This window comes from Carassius auratus, chromosome 19 (genome assembly GCF_003368295.1).
Source record: "Carassius auratus strain Wakin chromosome 19, ASM336829v1, whole genome shotgun sequence".
In the NCBI taxonomy this organism is placed as follows: Eukaryota; Metazoa; Chordata; class Actinopteri; order Cypriniformes; family Cyprinidae; genus Carassius; species Carassius auratus.
The window spans coordinates 6,511,071-6,536,279 of NC_039261.1; the positions used below are offsets into that span (position 1 = coordinate 6,511,071).

At 36.5% G+C, this 25,209-nt stretch overlaps 1 protein-coding gene across 1 annotated transcript in view; it reads left to right on the top strand.

Moving 5' to 3' along the window:
* samd12 (sterile alpha motif domain containing 12) overlaps positions 1-23,909 on the top strand; it is an 81,863-nt gene extending 57,954 nt beyond the window's left edge. Inside the window, exon 5 of the mRNA XM_026288561.1 lies at positions 20,920-23,909. Coding sequence (XP_026144346.1) covers positions 20,920-20,942 — 23 coding nt within the window. The 3' untranslated portion in view covers positions 20,943-23,909. The remainder of the gene's footprint in view (positions 1-20,919) is intronic.
* Positions 23,910-25,209: the final 1,300 nt, after the last annotated feature.

Consider the following 25,209-nt stretch of genomic DNA (forward strand, 5'->3'; position numbering starts at 1 on the left):
ACTGAAGAAGAGCAGTGTTATAACTACGGCTTCAAAAGAGTTAATGCGTCTTGAGCTAAAGATTACATGTTAAGATCAAGTGTAGTAGACATTGATTGGTGTCTTTGTCAATATGATGTGTGTCGATGTGCTTTTACGGGAAAAGCGTGTGGAAAGGGAGGGCTGAGCATGAATAACTCTTTAGTATTAGCAGGGACACTGCAGCTGCTGTTTGCTTTCTCATTCTCAGCTTAAATAGTCCAAATAATTAGAGAGATGGAAAGAATAGGAGAGAGAGGAGTCTGAAACCAGCAAGTCCTTTGATCCGACCTCCTGCTCTTGCTTCATAGAAACACAATTAAAAGAGGAATATATGAGTGTCATGTGACTGAAACGATTCTGACATGACCTTAATTATAAATGTTTGTACCTCGGGGTTGAAGAGCTCAGAGAGGCAGAGGAGAAGTAGAGAAAGACAAACTGGCCCTGTGCAGTAATATCAAGAAGTAAAAGAACCCCATTAAGGGGGAAAAGATATAGTATTTTCATTTCCAATGATTGTCCGCATTCTTCCACAGATGTGGAATGAACACCATAATAAAATATGCAATAGGATGAGAATCATGACTATTAACATCCTATTTTCTGTCGGCTATATGCACAAGAATCAGCAATCATATTTTGAGCATGTGAGTCCATTTTGAACACACCTTGTACATGATGTGCTTCAAAGCAAAATGTATCATATCATGAGTAGTGATATGAAGAGATATTTGTTAAAAGATATAAAATATGGCTGGAGGAAAAATAGTTTTGTTTTGTTGAATGTTTTCCTCTTCTGCCTGATACTGCTTTGTTTTTTGTTTTTTTGTTCTTTTGTTTGTTTTTTGTTGTGCTTTGCTTTGTTGAAAATATATTCCTCTCTGTCAGTTGCTGCCTGCTACTGCTTTATATTTTATTTATTTATTTTTTTGTTTTGTGTTGTTTTGTTTTTTTTCTGTTTCGTTTTGTTTTTTGTTATGTTCTTTTTTCTTTTTTTCTTTTTTATTGTGCTTTGCTTTGTTGAAAATATATTCCTCTCTGTCAGTTGCTGCCTGCTACTGCTTTATTTATTTATTTATTTATTTATTTTTTGTGTGTTGTTTTGTTTTTTTCTGTTTCGTTTTGTTTTTTGTTTTGTTTTGTTGAAAATGTATCCCTCTCCTTCAGTTGCTGTTTGCTTCTATTATGGTTCTTACTTTTGGGGCTCTTTGTCCATACAATTAATATCAATGGGGATGCAGATAACATTCCACTGAAATAAGAACGTTTGGAACAGCATGAGGGTGAGTAAATGATGGCGGAATTTTCATTTTTCATTCCAGGAATTGGAATTGGATATAGAGCCATTTAAATCACTGCCTTTAGACTGAAATATCATCATACAAATGATGTACACTGCTGTATGAGACATTATACTGAAACAGTTTGTGTAACCATGTAGCAGAGCTCTGTATAAACCTTTCCCAAAACAAGAAAACTCAACAGGTCTCTTGGCATCCTCTATTTCGATTTGCCCGCCAACTCTATTTGCAATGCCAAACACCCTCTGTGCCAATCAAAAAGTGGTGTTTATATCTGGGTGTTCATATTTGAGAACTTTTCCCCTAAAATATGAATAAGGGAGGAAATTCATTGGCACATGACCTTTAAGAGAGAAATCCTTCAGTGAGAGCCAAATACCATTGACGCGAAGCAGACAGAAAAATGCCTCAGTAGGAGCTTTTGAGAGCATTTAACATCTTCACAAAGCTTCTGCTGAAAAGACTGAGTGGTGGTCTCTGAGCTAAAGACCCCCAATCAGCCTGTCTATCCAAGAAAAGGAGGGCCGATTGTGATAATCGCTCCTTGTCTTTTACTCCCCTCCAGAAAGTGTCATCAGTTCTTCACAGAATAACTATCTAAACCCTCACCTTTCCTCTCCCCTCCCTCTATTCCTTCCCCTCTCCGCCCGTCCCTCCCGCATGGAGCAATCAAAAATGTGAGATGGATAACAGAGGGGTGGCAGGGCTTTTTTTGTGTGTGGTGGGTCCTCAGTGCTGTAATTTACAGTGGTATCACAAAGACTGCCTATCAGTGCCCCCGTTTCGCAGTATATGAGGGGCTGCTTTTTACCTGGTCCCCGTGGAGGGTCCATCAAACACCACGCGGTCCCTCTGAGAGTCATGCCAGCATTCATATAGACACCCCAGTCACTTCAAATAACATGGCATGGGATGACACACTGTGGAAGCATCTGGGAAGTTTAAAGGGACAGCTCACCAAAAAAATTCAAATTCTGTCATTATTTACTCACACTTAAATCTATCCATACCCACATTACTTTTTTTCTTTTTGTTTTTTTTGGTGTTAGAAATGTAAAGACAGAAGCTTTCAACTGTTAAAAAAATGCAAACGCGTGAAACTATCATAAAAGTGATTCACACAAATCATAAACTATACACCAAGTCCTCTGAAACCAAGATTTGTAGCAATGACCGATTTGTGAATAAATCATTCTGAATGATTTGCTTCAGAAGTTGTCTAAATCATTTGTCTCTAAATTGGTCTAAATGATATGATTTAGAAACAGTCCAGATGATTTGCTTCAAAATTGGTCTCAATAATTTGATTCAAAATTGATCTGAATGATTTGATTCCAGGATTTGTCTGAACAATTTACTTCAGAATCCGTCTAAATGGTGTAGTTCAGAATCTGAATGAGTCAATTCAAAGTCAGACCGGCTGCCGTTAACATAAAAAATGTTTTTTGAAACTTTTCCAGGAAATTTTCCACGCCTTTGCAACTAATAACAACCCATTAAATATGATTTATTTTTCACACACTATCATATGGATTCAGAAGACATGTCATACGTATACAGTATACTGTATATATATATATACACATATATAGTGCTCGAGTCATATGAACGACTTTTATGATAATTACATGGTGCTTTTGTGTCATTTTAAAGCCTAAAAGCTTTAATTCTCCTTCATTGTAATTGCATGGTTTGGATGAGTGGGAAGAAGATAATAATGTTCTCATAGTTGTATATTTTATACAGGATAAATCTGTAATTGTGTGTGTTTATGCAGATGAATATATTTCTTCCACAAGACTGATTACAGTGCTAGAAAATATGTAGATTGAGGGTAAAAATAGTTACAGAATGAGGTGCTGATTATGCTGAACCAAATGCCATATAAGGACCTTGTAAAGATATACCCATGTTTCATGTGGTTAGTAGCAGTCTCATGAATTGATGGCTTGGATGACCCCAGCACTAGGAAATAAAACTTAACTCAGTAGCCTCGCCACATAGAAACGAAAAAACTTTGTTGGGTAGAATAATGAGCAGAAGACCATCTACATCTGTCAGCATCTTCATAACTCTGCTGAATAAATGATGGTGGCTGATTACAGGCAATTTCTTAATTTCTGAGGGCAGCGCATAAATCATCAATGTTTGTGTTTCATAATTGCTGACATGCAAGCCAAAACCATCTTTTTCAGCCTACATAACTCGATTGAAAGCAGAGAGCGTTGACTGTTTACCTTTGCCTGATGCCTGAAAGTGCTGCCTTGCGTTTTCACCTGTGGGAAGTTCTTAGAGCTGATTTTGATGTGCGGCTCCACGCAGGTCTAGCACTGCCCTCAAATGAGCTTGTAATTTAGGAGTTGCTTTGAGAGATGGGTGGCTGAGATGCATAGCAGAAATAGTCTCTTAAACACTTGTCAAGATGCCCTCCTCCAGCGCACCCACACCTTCATTAAGCTCGTGAGCAGAGGCAGCAATTATCAAATGCCGGCGATGGCAGTGCTTGCTGGTCCAAGGGAAGATTGTCAGGAAAGTCCACACTGAATGGCCTCATAGATGGAAAGTTACAAATTGCATGGCTTTGTGTTTACTGCTATTATGCTTTCCTTATCAGACGATTTTGTCAAGAAATCTGCACTCTATGATATCAACAAGACAATCTACAGAGCTTGTGGAGGCAATTGTAAGAAACTGGTATTTTCCTGCACATTATTTCTGTGGCTCCCCTTCGATTCAGCATTGGAATAGTGGGACTTATATTTAAGCATGTGATTCATTCACAGCGGGAGTCTTTCTCTGAAACTGCCAGAACACACAAATGATTATACTTTAAAATAATATTGGAGTTTCAAATAAATGTTTAGAATGAGCATGTTCGCATAATTACATCCATTGAAGTAAGACTGTGTAAAGACCGTTTACCTCATGTTTTTTCTTTTATTACCTCATTTTTAGGTGGGGATCTTAAAGCTTAGGCTGAAAGGTTTTTCTCAATCCTGTCTATTTAGGGCAGTAAGACACATCTGTCTACACTTGTAGAATTCTCCAGCTCATGTAATGATGTATGAGTGGCATGTATATCCATTTGTGAATTTGTTTTTGATTTTAATTGCCATTATTACTGCTTTTAAAGGAAAATTCTGGGCTGGGTTCAAAACAAGATAAGCTCTGTGTTGATTCCTTAAATTGCCACAGACAAAAAAATAAAAATAGTGCTTACAGTTAAACCGCTTCAGTGGAAGTCAATCAGGCAAGGCATTACGGATAATTTCTATTTTATTTTATTGTAACTTTTTTTATTTCCAATAAAAAGTCATCTTGTACTCACCCTAATTCTAAATTTGTATTTTTAAAATTTTTATTGTATTAAAATCTTTTTTATCCATGTAATGAAACTGAATGGAGTTTAATACAGAAGCCAGGTTCTTCCACATCATTTTATTTTATTTTATTTTAAGTATTCTCAAAATAACACTTTTTTTTGGCTTTGTGAATCACAATTTATCCGTACTCCTTTGACTTCCAATGTAAGTTAATGTAAATATTTTACAGAATAAGGGATGAAGCTTAATTTAATTTCCATTATAACAGACAGCCTTGAAGGACACCCAGGACATCCCTTCAATAAATATTTAAATTGATTGATTGTATTTGAATATTGTTCTGCATAGTCACATATTGTTTACTCCACTAACACCTAAAGATATTTTCCCCATTTTTCTTTTTTTCCCCAACCATCATTAAAATGTTGGATGTCTCCGAAGCTAATACCGAGTGTGAATGCGCCATGCTGCTCATATTCGACTGACGAGGAAAGACAAACTCATTTTCCTCTCCCTTAATGAAGAGTGAAATCCTGCTATTTTTCGTTATTGCTGCTGTGTGCCAACCCATCCTCCCTTCAGACGGAAGCTTTCCAAATACATTTGGAGAGCTTCAGCATAGAGCGCTAATGAATCACCAAACAGAGATATTATATTTAGACAGACGCAAGCTGAATTCACACACAGAGCAAAATACTCAGACCGAATCATTGTTATTAATGTGCTGCACATTAACTATATTTCTAAATCTTTTGTTTCTGCTTAGTCCTCTCTAATCACATTATACATAAATAAAAAGTCTATTAGTGTTAGCTTTGCCATTGGTGTGTAATGTTTGCTTCAATGACAGTGGCATTGAGCATCACATATTATGATTCTCCACACTGCAATCTTAAGATATTATGCTTTTAACCTCTTAGATAAAGGTTAAATAATAGTAATTTGTTTTGTCACTCTTTGGGTATAGTAAAACACCCACATATTGGTCATGTTCACAATTTGTTCTGTCAATGGCCATGATTCTAACCTTGAAATCAGGATTAGTCATAAAAAAAAAAAAGATCTTCAGACTCGTTCATACAAGTGAAAATTGGCTGAGAGTTTAATAAATAGTTGAACCTGACTCAAAGGACGATAGAAATTGTGTCTTTGCGGCAGGTTTTACTCTTTTCTGGTGATTAAGGGATAATACAAGGCTTCTTCACCTTACAAATAGTTGTACAAAAAAAATGCACATAATATTTTGTGAAATGGTGTGACATTCAAGATCAAAACAGACACTGTTTTAGAAATTGGTGCCCCAAAGTTAGTAAGAAACAACTGTCAGATTTTATTCAACAAATATGATGCAGGGTAGACTATGAATGGCGTAGACTCAACATTAGGCAAAATTAGCACCAGTTTGAGAACCACTGATATAAACTCCTCCTACTGTTTAAGAAGTCCACAAGAGCATAGCTCAAAGGGAACATTACCCCAGCAGTGTTCATTGGAACTGCCATGCATGATTAGATGTGTTATTGGACTGATTTCCGAACTGGAAATGAGTTGGCTTATTTTCATGGGCTTTTCCGATTTAAAGAGTAATTAGACATCTCTGGTATAGTTTATCTTTAGTTTGCGTGTGTGTGTTTGGTCTCTTAATACAATTGGGAGGAAAAATAATAGTATCGGTCCATTTCCGTATAGAAGGAAGTGATTAGCATTAGATCCTAAAGAGAAAATGGATTGGAAACCATTTCCGCTTCACCAAGCTCTTTGTTGTCCTTAAAGAAAACAGTTTTGCTGCATAGGAGGGCAGGGAATGTGCTCTTTTGCTTCCTTTTTCTGTCTGTCTCTCCTTCTTCCTCTTATTCCTGGTACAGTAATTATGACTCTGGGGTAAATTCAATGAACAGAATTTAATTTAAAAGAAATATTTGTGTACTTTTCCTATTGATCACAGCAGCATTAATTCATTTAATGATAGAGCAGAGCATAATAATCAGGCGTATATCCAGACGAGTGCACATTTTTAATGGTTTAGGTACCTTAATTGGAGTGCTGAAGCTTTATTATATTGTCTAGTTTTCATATTTTCAGTAAAAGATATACTTAAATAATGCTATCAGTGGATCCAGTTCATTATTAAAGGGAAAGTTCACATCATTTATTCACCCGCATGTCATTCAAAACCTGGGTTTTGTCCATATTATTAAAGTCAGTGGGGTCCGGTGTTGTTTTGGACCCCACTTCTGTACGAGTTATCCTTTTATGAACTACTTCCACACTGGACCTTAACAACTTTTATGGTAATTTTCTTTGTGAAACAGGCTTTGATGAATTTCCTTTCTCAATTTTGCATTTTTTTTCCCCCAAGGCACATACTAGGCGAAACCCAGGCGTTGTGTTCTGTGCAAATAAACTGTATTTGTCAATCACACGTTTGACATCTGAATGGATTTACGGGGAAGAGGAGGGGTAGGAGGCTGTATTCCTCCGTGATTAGTCAGTGTAGCGTGGGTGTCTTATCAGGCAACAAATTCCGGGACTACTTGTTCCTCAATGTTTGAAATTAGTCATTGTGGCTTGTGCAAATATTTCCTTTGCCTTTTCCTTTTTGCTTTTTTGAGTAATTCAATCATAGCCGGGTGAGATTTACCTGGAGTCACCATATTGAATAACACCACTGTCACTTACATTAAACATTTGTCATAATGCTGCTGCAATAAGCTGGAAGCTTTTTCCCTTCCGTTACTGATGGATGAGACTGAAGTTATTATATTCAAAGAGAGAAAAATGATGTTGTCATGATGGCATGTGTTCCCCGGAGTCATTGCGCTGTCTTATTAATATTTATCATTGAGTTGTTTGGCACATGCCCTTATATGACCCAGCCCATAGAGCTGACAGCTGCTAATGTGTTTCTGAATCTACATACAATCTGGTATAAGCTGTGTGCCATCCTGTGAGTAGTTTTCACTTGAGAGTTTTAAATTCTGTTACTTATTTTTACTTCAATATTGGTGAAAGAATATAAAATAATTACTTCGGGAAAAATAGTTATCTCAAGCATGTTGTCTAGACACTAAGCTGTTTATTGACTTGGGTCACTGTTGTATTTTTTTTGGTATTTTGTTCATCTCTAGCTTTCATGGGGGTCTTCCTGTTATAATGTGACCGAAGAATCTGTGTAATTAGGCCCAGACTTGCCCTGTGCAGAATTTCCGGCCCCTTAAAAACAAACCAGAAGGAAAAAAGAGGAAAGAATGTCTTTGTATGTAATGAAGCGATTCCAACACCCACATGCAAGCCACAATGTTCTGTCTTCTCCCAGACAAATTGATTTTTAGTTTAATTACTGACTGTAGAATGTGTTACATGAAGCATTAGGGCATGTAATAATGTGAGGGGAGGAAAGGTCTGGGAAGAAAGAGTAAGGTTTACTCTTCAAGATGGCTGCGTTTAGCAACATGTCCCATTGAATCTTTTTGATTATGTGTTTACACTGTAATAAAACCGAGTTATGACCTCAAACAGTTGCCTGGCATTCATTATGAACTTGGAAACATGTTGTATGAAAAACCAGTCAGTAATGAAATCTAATGAAGTTTCACAAACTTAAAGGGTTAGTTCACCCAAAAATGACATTTCTGTTATTAATTTCTCACCCACACGTCATTCTAAATCTTTAAGACCTTCATTCATTTTCAGAAGAGAAATTAAGATATTTTTTATAAAATCTGAGAGTTCTCTGACCCTCCGTAGACAACAATGCAACTGGAATTTTCCCAGATATGTGAATTTTACATAGCTATGAGAATACTTTCTGTGCGCAAAATAATATCATAAAGACAGTAACTCGGGAAGAAGAATTGCTGAATAAATATGTTGTTATTGTTTTCTTTGCGCACAACAAGTATTCTTGGAGCTCCAAATCAGTTCATAATCTTTATTTGTTAGTGGTTCACTCTAAACAGTGTTAATTTTGACACGAAATTTTAATTTAGTTTTAGTCTTAGTCTTTTGACTATAATTCTTTTTAGTTTTAGTCAAGTTTTAGTCATCTGATTTGTTTTAATTTTAGTCTTATTTTAGTCGACTAAAATTGCTTGGTATTTTAGTCGACTAAAATTGCTTGGTATTTTAGTCGACTAAAATAAGACTAAAATCAATAACAGATTTACTAGACAATTTTTTACAGCTGGTATAGGAAACAAACTTAACCAAAATATATAAAACACAAATTCAACTTTATTTCAACACAACTGTGTCTTTATTTCGATTCAAAAGCTTTTATGCAGCAACAAACACTGTCATGATAATGTAAACAATAACTAGCTGCCAATTGACCATCAATAAAAGAAAAATAAAGTTAGGTCCAGGACCTTAAAGTTTACAGCTGAGCTGAACAATAAGTGCATACATTTAAAGTAAATATTTAATAAGTTGGCAGCTAGGTGGATAAAAAAAGTAACAAGATTTTATAAGGTATTCATTTGTCTAGCAATATTGTATGTTTTAAATACTACAATATTGCTAGATTTGTATGTATAATGATAGGATGTGAACATTCATGTTTCACATGACTAATATAGAAATATTTGTGATATTGTCAACAAGTAGAACATTATAAAATATACTAAACATTAGTATTAATCAAATGTATTTATCATGGTATTACGTATTAGTATTGTGCTCGCATCTAATTTGAAGAAGGGGCTATTTTACAGTACTTTTCAGTTCGTAATATTTAATGCTACAACATCTACGCACTGCACTATTCCAATTTTGCTTAGCTCAATAAACAAAAGAACATCGTTGTAAAATTACATTTGAGAAAATGTCCGGGTGGCTCGTCTGTAAATGTCTTTTCAAATTGGTTGTGTTCTTGCCACGAATGAGCGCTCTGCGTGCTTTACACTTTCTTTTGTTTTGTTCGTCGTCAAACGTGAAGTGAGCTGTGGACATTTTGTCGCTCTTTTAGACAGTAGGGACTTTAAGCAACAGCTGCGAATGGAACGGCTACGGCGACCGGAAGTTTGCCGTCACACCGCTGTAGCCAAGAACGTAAAAGTCACTAAGCAACGGTAAAACAGAACAGCGCAACGCAGCATTAATTCATTTATTGAGATCCAAAAAAATATATAATTTAAAAAAGCAAGAGAAGGATTGCTTTTGGCGTTAAATGACAATCTTTTGTCAGAAGAGGAGTTTTTAATATTGTATGATGTAAATAAGTCTAAAAACATAACATGTATTTACCTAACCTCTCACGTTGTAGCGACTCTGGCAAATCAGCTGTTCTCCCGTAGTAGACAGTTAAATTAGAACGTCACAAAGTAGCAGTTAAATTCGCGCAGGCGCAATACAACGCCAGAATGGCGTTGCCGTTCCACCAGAGGCTGTTGCTTAAAGTCCCCATCACCTCTTCGAATGCCGACTTCCCGGGAGCTCATAAAAACTGAAAACCTTCGCTTCACGTCTCAATGAGTCAGGCTCTGATTGGTTCTCTTCTCTCATGCAGTCTGTTCTGTTTTGCCGGTTCTTTTGCTCATTCCTCGCATCTCTCCCGTCTGCTGATTTGATTTTCGTCACAGTCTATTTTCGTCTCGTCCTTTATTCGTTGACGATAATGTCAATCAATTTAGTCATAGTTTTAGTCTCCATCAGTGCCTTCTTTTTTAGTTTTCGTTTCGTTTTCGTCAGCAAAAATATATTCGTGACGAAAATAATGACGAAAATATTTAGTCAACGAAATTAACACTGACTCTAAATCTACTATACTGCATGTTTGTTTCGTGTGTGGCTTTTGAGGATAACACAATAAAAAAAGAAACATTTTCTTCCATTAATTAGGAGTACACAGTCATTTTCATTTAATTCAAACCGCAAACTCAATGGAGCTGTTCTGTTTTTTTAAGAATATTTTTAGAATATCAGTTTTTGATATAAGTAAATAATGGATTATGGTAAACATTTACTTGAGGAGACTTTTCCTGTTTGTTTCCTCTCAACTTAAAGTAAATGTCACACAGCCAAACCTGAAATGTGAATTTTGAAACCATTGCACGTTTTTAAAAATGCAAGTTGCTAGCAAGAACTTCAGCTCTCTGATTCAGCAAGTTTGTAAACTCACACTTGCGTAGTCGTGGTCTTTATGTAGTGTAACAATAAAAACTCCATAATTATGCGAAGAACGAGGCGGGAACCGGCAGACAATCAAAATGACTTTAATAATAAAATAAAGACAAAACAGCGTGGCAGCCCCTCACGGACCACTGCCGTGCACAAAACAAAATCAAAACACAAAATAAATCCAGGCCTGGTCCTCTCTCGTCCTTCACTGTCGTCGCTCCTGTTTTATATCCTTCCATCTCCTCCGTGGGACTCGAGACCGATGGGTCAAGCAGGTGTTGCTCATTTCCAATCACTCCACCCGCCTCGTCCCGTTCCCACGGCTCTCGGCCCCATCGCCCCACTCGTCACATGTAGCAAATGCCAATTGACATATTGAGTGAGGATCTGCAAGGTTGGGGTACATTGATAATGTAGTTAATATATTCAGCTTCTGGTCATAAATTTGTTTCAAAATCCGACATATTAGCAACTTTAAGGAAGTGACAACCTTCCGTTTGAACTTGAGCTTGATGATTTAATATCAGTTTTACTAGATAACATCTCGTCAAATAAGTGGAAGTGCCAGAGAAAGAGGAGAAATACAATATCCTTTTCCCATATGAAAGATGTCCACTTACTGAGAGGGGTCATTACTCGCCAACGAACCTCAAGGTTATGAAGATAAATCACTGATTCAAAACATTAGGACTCCTTCCTGGACTAATTTCCTGGTCTCTGCGGTTCATGGCTGTTTAAAGTGTCGAGTCATCAAATTGAAGGACTCTTTTGAGAGTTTCATTCCTATCAAAGAAAAGGGTAATGAGATCCAGCACCTTGCTGATAATCACACACCACGGCCAGAACTTGGCATCACCAGCCTCACCAGTCGAGATCATGAACTTCCCAGCCACTTACACGCTCATCAATGTCTAATGTAATTGCATCTTTCGACTTAGGGGTCTGGATTGGTTTAATATATGTGGGAGTTATAGACCTCATCTTTTTGTGTAGCTCTAAAATAGACTTAGCTAGCATAGATTCAGTAGTAGTAGATGATTCTCAAGGGCAGTGGTGATGTTCACACAATTTGTAGAATAATGTGAATGGAACATTAATTAGTGCTATTATTGTTTTATTTATTTAACATATTAATGTAAAGTACACTAATACTCCAATTTTGGTGTTGATAAGATTTGTAAATGCTTTTGAAGGAACTCTGGGAGGATTGTTGTCTGTTTTTAATGTGTTCATCTGAGGTTTTATTTTCAAAATGTTAAGACGTTATAGAATGTTAAAGACCAGATATTTTTTTTTATTATGTCCTGATACAGAAAACCATGGAATTCAATAGGGTGTCCTAATTTTTTCACATGACTATATGTATCAGTGTTAATTTCGTTGACTAAATATTTTCGTCACGAATATATTTTTGCGGACGAAAACGAAACGAAAACTAAAAAAGAAGGCACTGATGGAGACTAAAACTATGACTAAATTGATTGACATTATCGTCAACGAATAAAGGATGAGACGAAAATAGACTGTGACGAAAATCAAATCAGCAGACGGGAGAAATGCGAGGAATGAACAAAAGAACCGGCAAAACGGAACAGGCGAGACTGCATGAGAGAAGAGAACCAATCCAAGCCTGACTTATTGAGTCGTGAAGCGAAGGTTTTCAGTTTTTAAATGAGCTCCCGGGAAGACGGCATTCGAAGAGGTGATGTCTAAAAGAGCGACAAAATGTCCACAGCTCACTTCACGTTTGACGACGAACAAAACAAAACAAAGTGTAAAGCACGTGGAGCGCTCATTCGTGGCAAGAACACAACCAATTTGAAAAGACATTTACAGACGAGCCACCCGGACATTTTCTCAAATGTAATTTCACAACCATGTTCTTTTGTTTATTGAGCTAAGCAAAATTGGAAGACTGCAGTGCGTAGATGTTGTAGCATTAAATATTACGAACTGAAAAGTACTGTAAAATAGCCCCTTCTTCAAGTTAGATGAGAGCACAATACTAATACGTAATATTATGATACATACATTTGATTAATACTAATGTTTAGTATATTTTATAATGTTCTACTTGTTGACAATATCACAAATATTTCTATATTAGTCATGTGAAACGTGAATGTTCACATCCTATCATTATACATACTAATCTAGCAATATTGTAGTATTTAAAACATACAATATTGCTAGACAAATGAATACCTTATAAAATCTTGTTACTTTTTTTATCCACCCAACTTATTAAAAATTTACTTTAAATGTATGCACTAATTGTTCAGCTCAGCTGTAAGCTTTAAGGTCCTGGACCTAACTTTATTTTTCTTTTATTGATGGTCAATTGGCAGCTAGTTATTGTTTACATTATCATGACAGTGTTTGTTGCTGCATAAAAGCTTTTGAATCGAAATAAAGACACAGTTGTGTTGAAATAAAGTTGAATTTGTGTTTTATATATTTTGGTTAAGTTTGTTTCCTATACCAGCTGTAAAAAAATTGTCTAGTAAATCTGTTATTGATTTTAGTCTTATTTTAGTCGACTAAAATACCAAGCAATTTTAGTCGACTAAAATACCAAGCAATTTAAGTCGACTAAAATACCAAGCAATTTTAGTCGAATTTAAGTAAAATAAGACTAAAATTAAAACAAATCAGATGACTAAAACTTGACTAAAACTAAAAAGAATTATAGTCAAAAGACTAAGACTAAAACTAAATTAAAATTTTGTCAAAATTAACACTATGTATAGCTTTCTTTATTGTCACTTTTGATCAATTTAATGCACCCTTGCTCAAAAAGAAAATAAAAAATTATTTAACTAAATTTTTTAACTTATTTGAATCACTAATTTAAAAAATTACATCGTCAGAGACATAAAAATGAAATGACTACCAAATGACATGATCGATATAGTATAGGCATTATCTATATCTTCTCATTCAGGTCCAGCAGTTATTCACAATGCGTCTGTCTTTTCTGCTATTGCTCAGATTCACAATATGCTTTAACAACTACTGTGAGAAGCTCAAGGGAAGCAAAAGAGACTTCATCTGCCGATTTTGATCTTAAGATGGTGTTTCTTTAAAAAAAATAATCACTTACACACTATTTGAGCTCTTTTTTTTTTCAATTTTGTTTCTACTGTTTGTTATTTTCACCTTTTTTTCAAGTATGTCTCTCTGGAAAAAAACGCCCCTGAATTCTAGTTCTTTTCCACATTTTTTTTTAAATGACAATTAACAGCATAGTTGAAAGTCTGAGGTTCCGTGTTTATTTACATGAGATTTGTGGAAGGATATCGTTCTCAGACAGAGGAAATTCTTCTTCAGGAACACAATGCAGACAGGCACACTCAGGCTAAATAAATGATCACGGGGCTATTTTTAATCTGAAGTGTAAATGCAGTAATCCTCCAAGCAGGAGCTGAGAAAAGCCTAAATCCAGTGGCACATCAGGGAATACTCCTCATCTCTGCTCTATCTCTCCCCCTCTCTCGTACTTTGTGTCATCATTCTCATTTTAAATTAGGGATGGTGTTTTTATTCCCTCTTGTGTAAGCGCTGAATGTAAATTCCATTACAAATATCAGTACCACACAAATCGCAAAAGAACAATTGAAGTTAATTGATTAAATATTAAAAGACAGTTAAAATGTCACTGCAGTGGAGCATCCATCGTCAGAGACAGATTGGGAAATTTGCTAAAAACTCACTCCTTGATAGCACTGTTGGTTTGCACATGCATTGTTTAGGACCCTATTCACTAAAATAATCTAAATATGTCTACTGTTATGCTTTTTTTAATAATTTGTTGAATTATGGTGAAATCTATAGGCCTTATATACATATGTGCACTGAAAAGAATGACACTCACAACACAGTACTATATAGGATGCATTTAGGATTGCAGGTGGTTTGTGAACAAAAAAGTGGTGCAATGTTTTTAACAATTACCCCTGACCGTTCCTTTGTGGCTGTTGCACCTTCTTTGTAGAGTTTGTTGTATTTTTTGTGTAAGATTCAGCCTTTACTAATGAAATCTAATAGCGCATAATGGCGTGCTGTTAATCATCAGCTGAAGGTTGGTTTTACAAGGTTAACTATGGCAGGGAGAGTGTATTCTCATGTGGGCTCAGGTCCTGGGGTATTTATCAATGTCAGTTAAGGGCGAGCGGCACACTCCATTGAAACTGCGGCAGCATCCCTAAGTGGAAAAGTTACAAAGGTCTTTGGAACTGTTCATGGACTTTTTTGAAAAACTTGTGAGAAGCTGTGCTAAGTTTTTGCATTTGATTGTTAATGTTTTTCTGGTTTTATTTTAGTAATTTAGCATCATCGTACAGGAACAATTGCTTACAGTCATGAATCTCTAAATGGTGCAGGCTGATAGGTTCTTTAAATAGGTCCCTGATTCTTCTGATGAGACTGTTGCTCAACATTGCTGTAAGCTGGTCCTGCTATAAGCTATCAGAGTTCCTCCTAAACCCTCCACTTCCCCCAGCTCCACCTGTTTAGATCTACAAAAGGATTTAGGATTTATGCCTGAGTTCTATATATAAAGATTTACCATATATATGAGAAAGGTAGAAAAAAATAGAAGAGTAGGCTGTAGAAGTCTTAATTTTGTTCATTCCCTGATCATTTCATGATTCACAAGTTATCACTGCCTTGTGGCCTGCAAATCATAGAATACTGTTGTGCAGGAGAGAGGAGTAAAGGCATAGGAGATGCACAGGCATTTGATGTTAGGCACAGCAGAGCAAATGACTAAATAAATAGACCCATTTATTTCTCCTAGTAGAGATACAGCGATCTTTTGTTTGTTGTTGGAAATCAGGGCAGAGAAGAACAAAACTTATAAGTTGCAGCAGAACAGGACGACCTATTTACGCTTTTGCAATGTGCAAGGAAGAATGCATTGAACATGTTGTACTTACTGTAAATGTGGTAGTCTGTAAATGTTTTTCCCTTGCAGTCAGAAATTGCAGAACTATACAGGGTTCAGTGTGACAGATGGGACATGTGGACCAAAATATATATGTGTGAACAGAACAGATGCTGCATTAGGGTGTAACTAGTCATGCAGACATAAATTCATCAAATTCAAATCTCTTGAAAATCAACCTCAGATGACATTTTGAGTTCGAAGTGATCCCATTATTATTTGTAAATGAATGATAAATTGGCATTCCAGCCGTGCTAAAATGCATTGCTTCAAGCTGAAATTACTCTGTAGGACAATCTTTTATTATTGAATTTATGTATGGGTCCCAGGCTTGATGGGGCTTCTTTTATGTGCTATTTTTATATAGTTAATCATTTATATTAACTGGATGGAATTTAAAAGTTTGGGGGTAAGTAAGTTAATAAGAAATGAATACTTTTATTCAGCAAGGATGCATTAAATTGATTAAAATTTACAGTCAAAAGATCTATAATGTTCCAAAAGACGTTTGTCTTTTTATATATAAAATTCTGGGTTAAATACAACTGGGTTGTTATTTAACCCAGCATTTTTTTTTTTTTTTTAATAAGAGTATACAAATATTGTTCTTTTATTAATATTTTTTACTGAAATAATAAGCAGCAAAAAATGGTTTTCAACATTGATAATTATTTGAACAATTATTATTAATAATTGAGAACCAGTAATAATTGAGCATCAAATCAGCATTTTATATTTTTCTACTAAAAGGATTCAGCTGAGAATTCACATTTTATATTTGTGTGTATATATACAATTATGTATATATATTATTAATTTAAATGGTAATATTTAAAAAATGTCTCATATCCAATCAAATGAAGAAGAACAGAACTACAATAATCTAACTTCAGAGTCTGTGAGCATTGCCTCAGGTCATTTGCCGAAACAGAAGTTGTGCATGTCAGAGACATCATAGAACCCTTCCAGTCGTCCAATCAGAGCACATCTTGGCTGTACTACAAAGGGAAGAGCTGTCAATTTTCGGTGGAGCTGCAAAAGCTCAGGGTTATGTTAGGCAAGGAGGAGAATCTGGTGTTGAGGCAGGCGAGGGTTGTGCTCTGGTTCAATAACACTGGTAAGAACTCATTATGAATGCATAAGTAGCCTCCAGCTTCTGTTTCTCCTGAGCTTTCCAGGATTCCTGGCGCTCCATTTTTCTCTCTCTTCCTCTCCACTCTCTCCAAACACTATTCTCATAGCTCCTCGACTGTGATGTATTTGAATCCGATCTATCGTTTCAACTAATGCTGAGAAAAACTGATGGGGAATAGAGAAGGGAAAATATCTAATGTCATCCTTTTCCCCCTTTAATGTGCTATACATCACATCAAGCCAAGGTTGCATTGAAAAACATCTGGTTCTTTTGTTAGTGGTTCAAGTATTTTATAAAAGCAGTCTTGATGCACTGAATCCAAACTACAGGGATGCAGGTTTTGCATCGAGAGCCCAGCAGCATGAGCAGATCTCATTGTTTCAGAATTTCCTTGCACGGAGAGACCGAGAATGGAGCGGGTCCGCGGTACAGTTCTCCTGCTGTCACATTCAGCCTGTGATAATTAATCAGAGAGGAAAGAATGAATCAAAAGGACGGGAAAGGGGAATGACTCATTTGCAGTGTTTTTTTTTTTTTGTTGTTTTTTTATTGTAATTCTCAGCTCTTGTTCAGTCTGGCTGAGATCGCGTTGTTAAAGGGCATCCATTGAAATTGTGATACAGTGATATTATTCTAGTTTCCGACATCCAGGTTCAAGGTTGACAGAATAATTTTCAGCAGAAGAAATGCAATAGACCATTTTTGATACAATTAAGAGTGCCTGATCTAAAATTACATGTAAAACCCCTTACAAAAATATTACTATTATGTGGTGATGGTACTGAATCGTTGCCATATTTATATACCAATCTAGCTTTTCAAGAATACTATGATCCTACCAAAAGTGTATTTACTTTAATCCAACACTATCAAGAAATACCATGGTACTACCATATTTTTAAAATGGTTTTAAGGTATTTTAAAAGTACCTCTGAGTACCATAGTATTACCTTCCTTTACAAAAATTAGCCATGATTTTTTATATAATAAAACTGTAGGATCCTTGTTTTTTTGGTGTATTGATTTCTATTTGTATATCCATATTTTTACCATGCAACTATGGTTTAAATATAGTAACAATGGTTTATTGGTATTATTTGTGGTAAAATCATGGATTATTTTCTTAAGTGTTGGTATTTCCAGTTTCAGTGAAAGTTAACGTGCGTAGCGTGTTCGACTCGTACATTACACGTCACATCCTGATGTCACGTGTTTTTACAGGACCTTTACGGGTTGTGTGTGAATGCACGCATATATTCCGGGTAATCACTGACATTATGAAAGGGGCAAAATCTAGTGACCCGGGAACAATTCCTGGGACACATTACCCATGTATTTTCTGGAATCACAGTGTGAAAGGGGCTTTATTTGCATGGTACTCCTAATTAATTTCAGAAAATCACTATGATAAATGTTCAAATCCATGGAACTGGAACAGTCACTGTAAAAAAATAAAAATAATTTGTCACAAGTATTTTTATTTTATAAGGGTAACATCCATAAAATACAAGTTATTGCGATGGTACGTCTTATGTTTTGTCTGTACTGTACAGTAAATCAATTTTATTCCGTTTTGTTCTATGATGTGGATGGCCGTAGAGCAGTACCCTTTGGCTAGTTGTAGAGATGTTTGTTTGTGTGTGTGTGTGTGTGTGTGTTGTTGTGTGTCTAAATATGTACCTGTCTCTATGCAGCATGTCAGCACTCCTTGGCAAATTGAAGGAAAATTCTTGACCTTGATTTGCAACAAACAAAAACAAAAAATTTATCGTTCAGCTGAACCTCCAGAGCTACCTCCCTCTTCCCCCTTTTTCAACAACAGCGTCGTATGCGGCTGTTTAGGATGGAGAGCCTGTGTACGCCGCTTTGACAGCTTGTCAGGCTACCCCATGATAATGAATTTCAAATGCTAGATATGCTCTCTGTAGCCAAGCAGCCAGTGTGTTCTTGGACTGTTTGTGCTCTAACAGGGTGATCTACGGGAGCTCATGTTGTGTGTGTGTGTGTGAGTGGATGCTTAATTTAAGCTATAACAGACCGTGATTCATACATACGATTTTTATTATGGAAAATTCATACTCGTACCTCTATCTGAATGTCAAAGATGTCACATGCCAGGTAAATCGTGATGCATATCGTACTTTGCTTTTGGCTCTTCATTTTTCTCTTTGTCTTTTCTCTCTTCTCTCTGTCTTTCTCTTCTAAAGGTCAGATGAGCTTCTCTGAGATACTGAATGCTGGGATAGCATCTCTGCTATCAATTCACCACTGTAACCACCATTTTGTGTTTTGTTTCATTTCCTCTTTTTCCATCTTGCACTCCGTTTTATTCTCTTTTCCTTCTGGACTCTTTTTGTTTGTACATATCAGTTCATTCATTTGTTTCTACACATGTGCTTTATTATGTTCTTCTCCTTATTTTTATTCCCCCTTAGTATGAGCTTCGCATTTAATTTCCATCTCTATCCAGAGGATGGTTTTATTGCTCAGAGGTTGTTCTTTCATAGCTCTTGAGACTTAAATTGGGTTCTCAGATATGTTCCAATTATCAACATCATCTAAGATGTTTTACGTAAAATTCTTCTTTAGGAGAATAAGAAGCAATTTGTTGACAGTCGCAATATAGAGCTATAATGTGGCGTAAATTTAATATAAAATATAATCTTATTTTAATATTAAATATAAAATTCTGCTAATTAATAATATTAATTTCTAATAATTGTTTGATGAGAAATGTTTGTGATGTTTGTCTTGAAATATCTACCTGACCAAAAGTTTTAGCATCTTGGCAAAACTGAGTGCATCGTGTGTTTATACATAAATCTGATTAATAAGTGGGACATTGAGATATTTTCTGATCCACTATAGTAGTGAGAATAGTGTTCTTTTTCTCAGTAGGAAAGTCTTATTTTGCTCTACATTTATTTTAATTGGGCTTTTAATGCTAATAGGCAACTTTTTTTGTCATTTTTTTAATGACATTAAAGGGATTGTTCACCCAAAAATGAAAATTTTATGTTTATCTGCTTGCCCCAGGGCATCCAAGATGTAGGTGACTTTGTTTCTTCAGTAGAATGCAAACAAAGGTTTTTAACACAAACCGTTGCAGTATATCAGTCTTATAAGGTAAGTGGATGGGAATCATGACTAAAACATACCAAAAAAAACCTAGACAAACAAAACCAATTAAACCCTGTGGCTCGTGACGATACATTAATGTATAAAAGACACAAAACGATAGGTCTGTGCAAGAAACTGAACAGTATTTATATTGTATTTGACCTCTGATTCACGCAGTGTCCGAACTGTTCGAACTCTCCTATGTGCGTCCTCCTGAGCGCGTTCTCAAGCAGGCGCATGAGGCATATTCTTCTTCTTCTTGCTTTATGGCGGATTGCAGACTTATAAGTGCATTATCACCACTTATCTCTCAAATGTACCATTGACACTCCTAATTCAGATTGTAGATAGAGTGTCAATTTGTGTATGTTTTTTTTATTAATTTATTTTTATTTGTTTTAGCGGTGATTCCCATCCACTTACATTATAAGACTGACTGCAACAGTTTGTGTTAAAACTCTTTGTTTGCATTCTACTGAAAAAACTAAGTCACCAGCATCTTGGATTCCCTGAGGGTAAGCAGATTAACATCAAATTTTCATTTTTGAGTGAATTATCCCTTCAAGGGTTTCTACTTGATGTTAGAACATGGCAGAGTTTTTCTCTCATTCAGGAGGTAATAATTCATAATAAAGGTATTCAGTAGTGTTCAGTTCTGGGCTTCTTCTCCGTCAAGTGCTTCCACTCGAGAATCTATATGGACTTCACTGTGTCATGGGACTGAAAGGGCCCCTGTTTTGTCTACACTGGAATTAGGGAGTCTAGCCAATCCCATTAATTAGAGGGAATGTTCACATACTTTTGGCCAAGTATTGTATTAAAGATATCTTATTTACAACAATCCTCCACTCCCTTATTCTCAGCAATCTCCTCTGCAATTTCTCAATATTAGTTTTCTGTATGTAGTTTGTGTTCCTCTCTCATTTATTTTCTCCCTTCTGTGTTTTTCTTTTGCAGCCTCTCTGGAGAGTTCACCATAACTTGAGGGTTCCAGGAGGTCCTCCGATCCTTGACCATCTTCTCAGACGTCCACAGCACACACCAGACTGCGGTCTTCCTTCAGTCTACTTCTCAAAAACTCTTCTAAAGCAGATCTAGACCCTCCCTCATCAAAACAATCCTAAAAAGGACCCAACTGATCTTCAGTAGCTCTTCAGTATACAGCATATCAGTTCCAAACACCAAGAATCTCCTGGACAACTGATGTTCCCTTTTGGACAATGTGAAAGACTTGCTGCTGAATTATCTTGTTTGTTGTATGTAATCCTGAAGTGTAGCACTTTAACCTCTTTCTTCCTGCCAGTGTTCAGCACACAGCCTGTTAGCATATCTGACTAGCATGATGTTCTACAGTATGACACACCCTGGACTTCCTGCAACAGTACAGAAGAAGAGTATCTATCTATCTATCTATCTATCTATCTATCTATCTATCTATCTATCTATCTATCTATCTATCTATCTATCTATCTATCTATCTATCTATCATTAGATATATAGCTATCTGGCTATCTAAATGGGTAGCCGTTTAGCTAATTAGCTATCTGTAGCTAACTTGTCTGTCTATCTATTTAGCTAGCTAGCTAGCTAGCTAGCTAATTAGGTCTCTGTATAGCAAACGTGTTTAGCTATGCAGCTTATTAGCTATCTAGACAAGAAAACAAGCTGTCTAGCTAGCTTTCTTCACCTGTTAACATTCTTATGAAATAGCAACATGTGGACTCCACCCTTTGCACGTCTAAATATTACTTGTCTTTTCCTCTCTTTTTGTGTCTGCCGTCTCTTAGTGTAATGTAAACCGTCTGGTCGGCTTGCTTGGTTAGTCGTCTTTTTTGTCTTTTTATGTCCCCGAGCTTGAATTCCTTCACCATCCATCAAAAGCAAGATCCTGTTATTACGTATCCCATAGACTGAACTGCACTGTGACTGTGACCAGGTCTCTTAAAAAGACAAGCCCACCCTTCCACTGGGAGCTGCGTTCCACCCCAAATCCTTCTTTCATTGCCGGACCAAATGCATTATACTGTCATCTCTTGATCCGGAGCCAAACTTGGGTTTCGACTCATGGAGGAATTCAATTAGAAGGCAGGATGAAGCAACTGAGCTCAGAGCTGTGAAACTGCAAAGAATCAGAAATTGGAGACGATACTTCTTTACTTTTTTTGGTTATGAAGGCAGGAGAAAGAAGGGGAAAAATAGATGACATGTCTCTCTGAAGTCTCATCCTGCCATTGGGAGAGATGGAGAAAGGAAGGGAATGTACTTTTAGGCATGGAACGGCATTATTAAAAAAAGTGTATAAACCAGACAGAGTGTTATTTTTGAGAAAAGAGGATGCAAGATGCCTGTCACTAAGAGCCTTGAACTTTCCATTCACTGTATCTTTTTGAATAGAAATCTTCACAAAGGCATCACTGTTAATATGACATGGCCATTCGCTGTTACCTTTTTAACTTGGAAGCACATGGAAGTACTGAAGCAAATGAACTGTCTTTGTACCCTTTGATCATTGTCACCTTTGTATCAAACCTCTGTTACTTACAAGAGCCTCAGGCGTCAACAAGGCTTCTCACAACAAAGAGACTTACCACAATTGTAGCATGACTCCGCAAATATTGCACACCTTCCACAAAGGCGCTGACATGGTTACCGATAAAAGTCCATGACAGCGCAGACCCACCATTGATTAACCGGAGCAGCTCCGGTTGTTTTGAGGGCTACAGTAATAGGTTACATGCTGCCGATCGTGGCATCCGGCCATGCCTATGATGGAAGGTTTGCCTTACAAGATGCTTTAGATTGCAATGAGATCCAAAAATTGAGTACTTTCGATTAGACCCTGTCGATTAGATCTCGTATTGGCTCTTGTCTGGCTCACAGGATGGAGTCAATACTGGGAATCTGGGGAAAAGCATGTTCCAATTAAAAACTAGCTACCATTTCATGCCTTTGTGGGGCCTTGGTGTTTTTTTATAGCTTAGAGAGGGCTCAACGCCAGAGGCTTTTGATGACTGAGGGAACTTGTGGAGGGCTGAGAGAGTGAAAACCGAAATGGTCATTGGTTTTATAGCTGCTAAACTAGCATGGATCTCACTATATAGAGAATTTGTGGTTCCTTAGAGAGACATTTTTAAAAGGAAATCACATTTTGGCTCAAAATGGGTTTGTCTTGGACAGTTCACATGAGCCGTAGTAGGAAGTGACAAACATTATGCAAGTAGCTCTATATCAGCTCTTAAAGACACTGAACGAGAGTTTGTGTTCTTTTCATGTGGATTAGATTATTAGATCGCAAGATGTTCACCCACGAGGGGTTTGTTTTTGATTTGAACTTTATGAGACCATCTCATGGTACATTAACCGCAGAGTTCAAGTCAATTCAAATTGTTCCGCAAAAACTCAATTGCAGCATACTGTCGATTCAGACTCTTAGTTCGCCTTAGGGTCTTTTTGTTATTTTCTAAGAAAACTGCATAGGAATTATTTAATTTTTTTAAAGATTACATTTTATAGCATAATACTACAGTTGTACAATATACTAAAATTGTGTTTGATAATCACATAAAAAGATACCTAGTAGTACTATATATATATATATATATATATATATATAATTTTCTTTGATACACTTCAGGATCAAATAACATAGATTCAGTCATTATCACGAGAGTGGCCACAGAAAAACAAAAAGGCAAACACTAATGGTTCTTTTTGATCTTCAAGACGTTAGACCTTGAAAAAGCAAATTCATAATAATTAAGGCACAAATGTGCAAGGATAATAAACAAATAAAAATTCACCCTCTGCTCTTATATTTATGAGAATTGCGTTTAGATCAACATAGACTCCAACACTTCTTTGAGGAATAGAATATAGCTTTTGTTAGATACGCATCTCTCTGCCAGTGTAGTTCGATCTGACATAATGTAAAAGTGTACACTCTACTCGAGTTTGCGAGTTTGACTGTGGAGCTGAATTTTAGTGGATTATTAATGCCCACACATGTACTGATGTTGTTCGCGTTGGTTCTTTTATCAGCTCAAGATTGGAGAGCTGGACGCCACACCTGCACACAAATCAAGTGAACGTTAGCCTCAACTGCACAAACTACTCATGGATATACTGAGGTTATTTTTGTGCATACACTGTATTGTTAATATATTGATATATTCATGCACACACATGCACCACCACACCGATATAAAAGCTGTACACATTAATCTAAATAATGTCCATTACATTGTTTAAGCCCATTGTACACCATGAAAAACAAATTGTTGACACTATGCCGGCATGTTTTTACTATTGTGGTTATTAATTTCTGACGTTTTGAATTCGGAAGGCATGCAGACCAATCTCTCATTCCCGTTTCTTTTCCTCCATCTCGATATAGTGTGCCTACTCATGAATAATGTTAATATTCTAATAAACAAATTAATATAAAAAGGCCCTTCTTTGTGTTTTATTGAACCCAAGAACTATTTGAATAAGATGCTTATTAAGCCTGTTCGTTATGTGATTTTTAATTGGTTCGATTTCGTGTTAATCATAATAATTGATGAGAGTGGATGACAAACAGGATGTAGTTCTTCAAGAGGGTTTAAATGAGAAGTACAGCCAATAAAATGGATGTCTGGTGTGTTCTGTGGCTGGTTTCACCGGCACGTTAATCTAGATTGATATTGACTGCGCTATGTCTTACACACACATATAGAAGGCTGCAGTGAGATCGTCATCTCACACACACACACACTTTGTTCTCTTGCTGACGGTAAAGATTCAGGGTACCTGGTGGGAGAGAGTGAGAGATGAACAGACGGAGAGATATGACAGCACATCACTCCACCTCAATCCCTCTGTACTCCCCAGCAACTCTACCTGAGACATTCTCAGCATTTTACAGCTCTTTCTTTCAGCGCATCTCTCTCCCTCTCTTTTTCTTCATATTCTTGACTGCATTTGCACTTGCTCTGTCCTCTCATATCTATTTCGGAGCTGTTTCCATATCTATCTATTTAAAATCCGTCTCTCTGCTCCCTCATACTTGCATGCACCTTCCCTCAATCATGCCGTCTCTGTCACGACTATTAAAATTCAGCAATATTGCAGTCTCTGTGTATCTATAAATACATACTTAAATAAAATCTCCACCACTATTCTGCAGCACATATTGGCGATATATACGAGTATGAGCCTTCTGGGTAGCTACATCCCAGCATTGCTCCAGGCAACAACACACATGCAGCC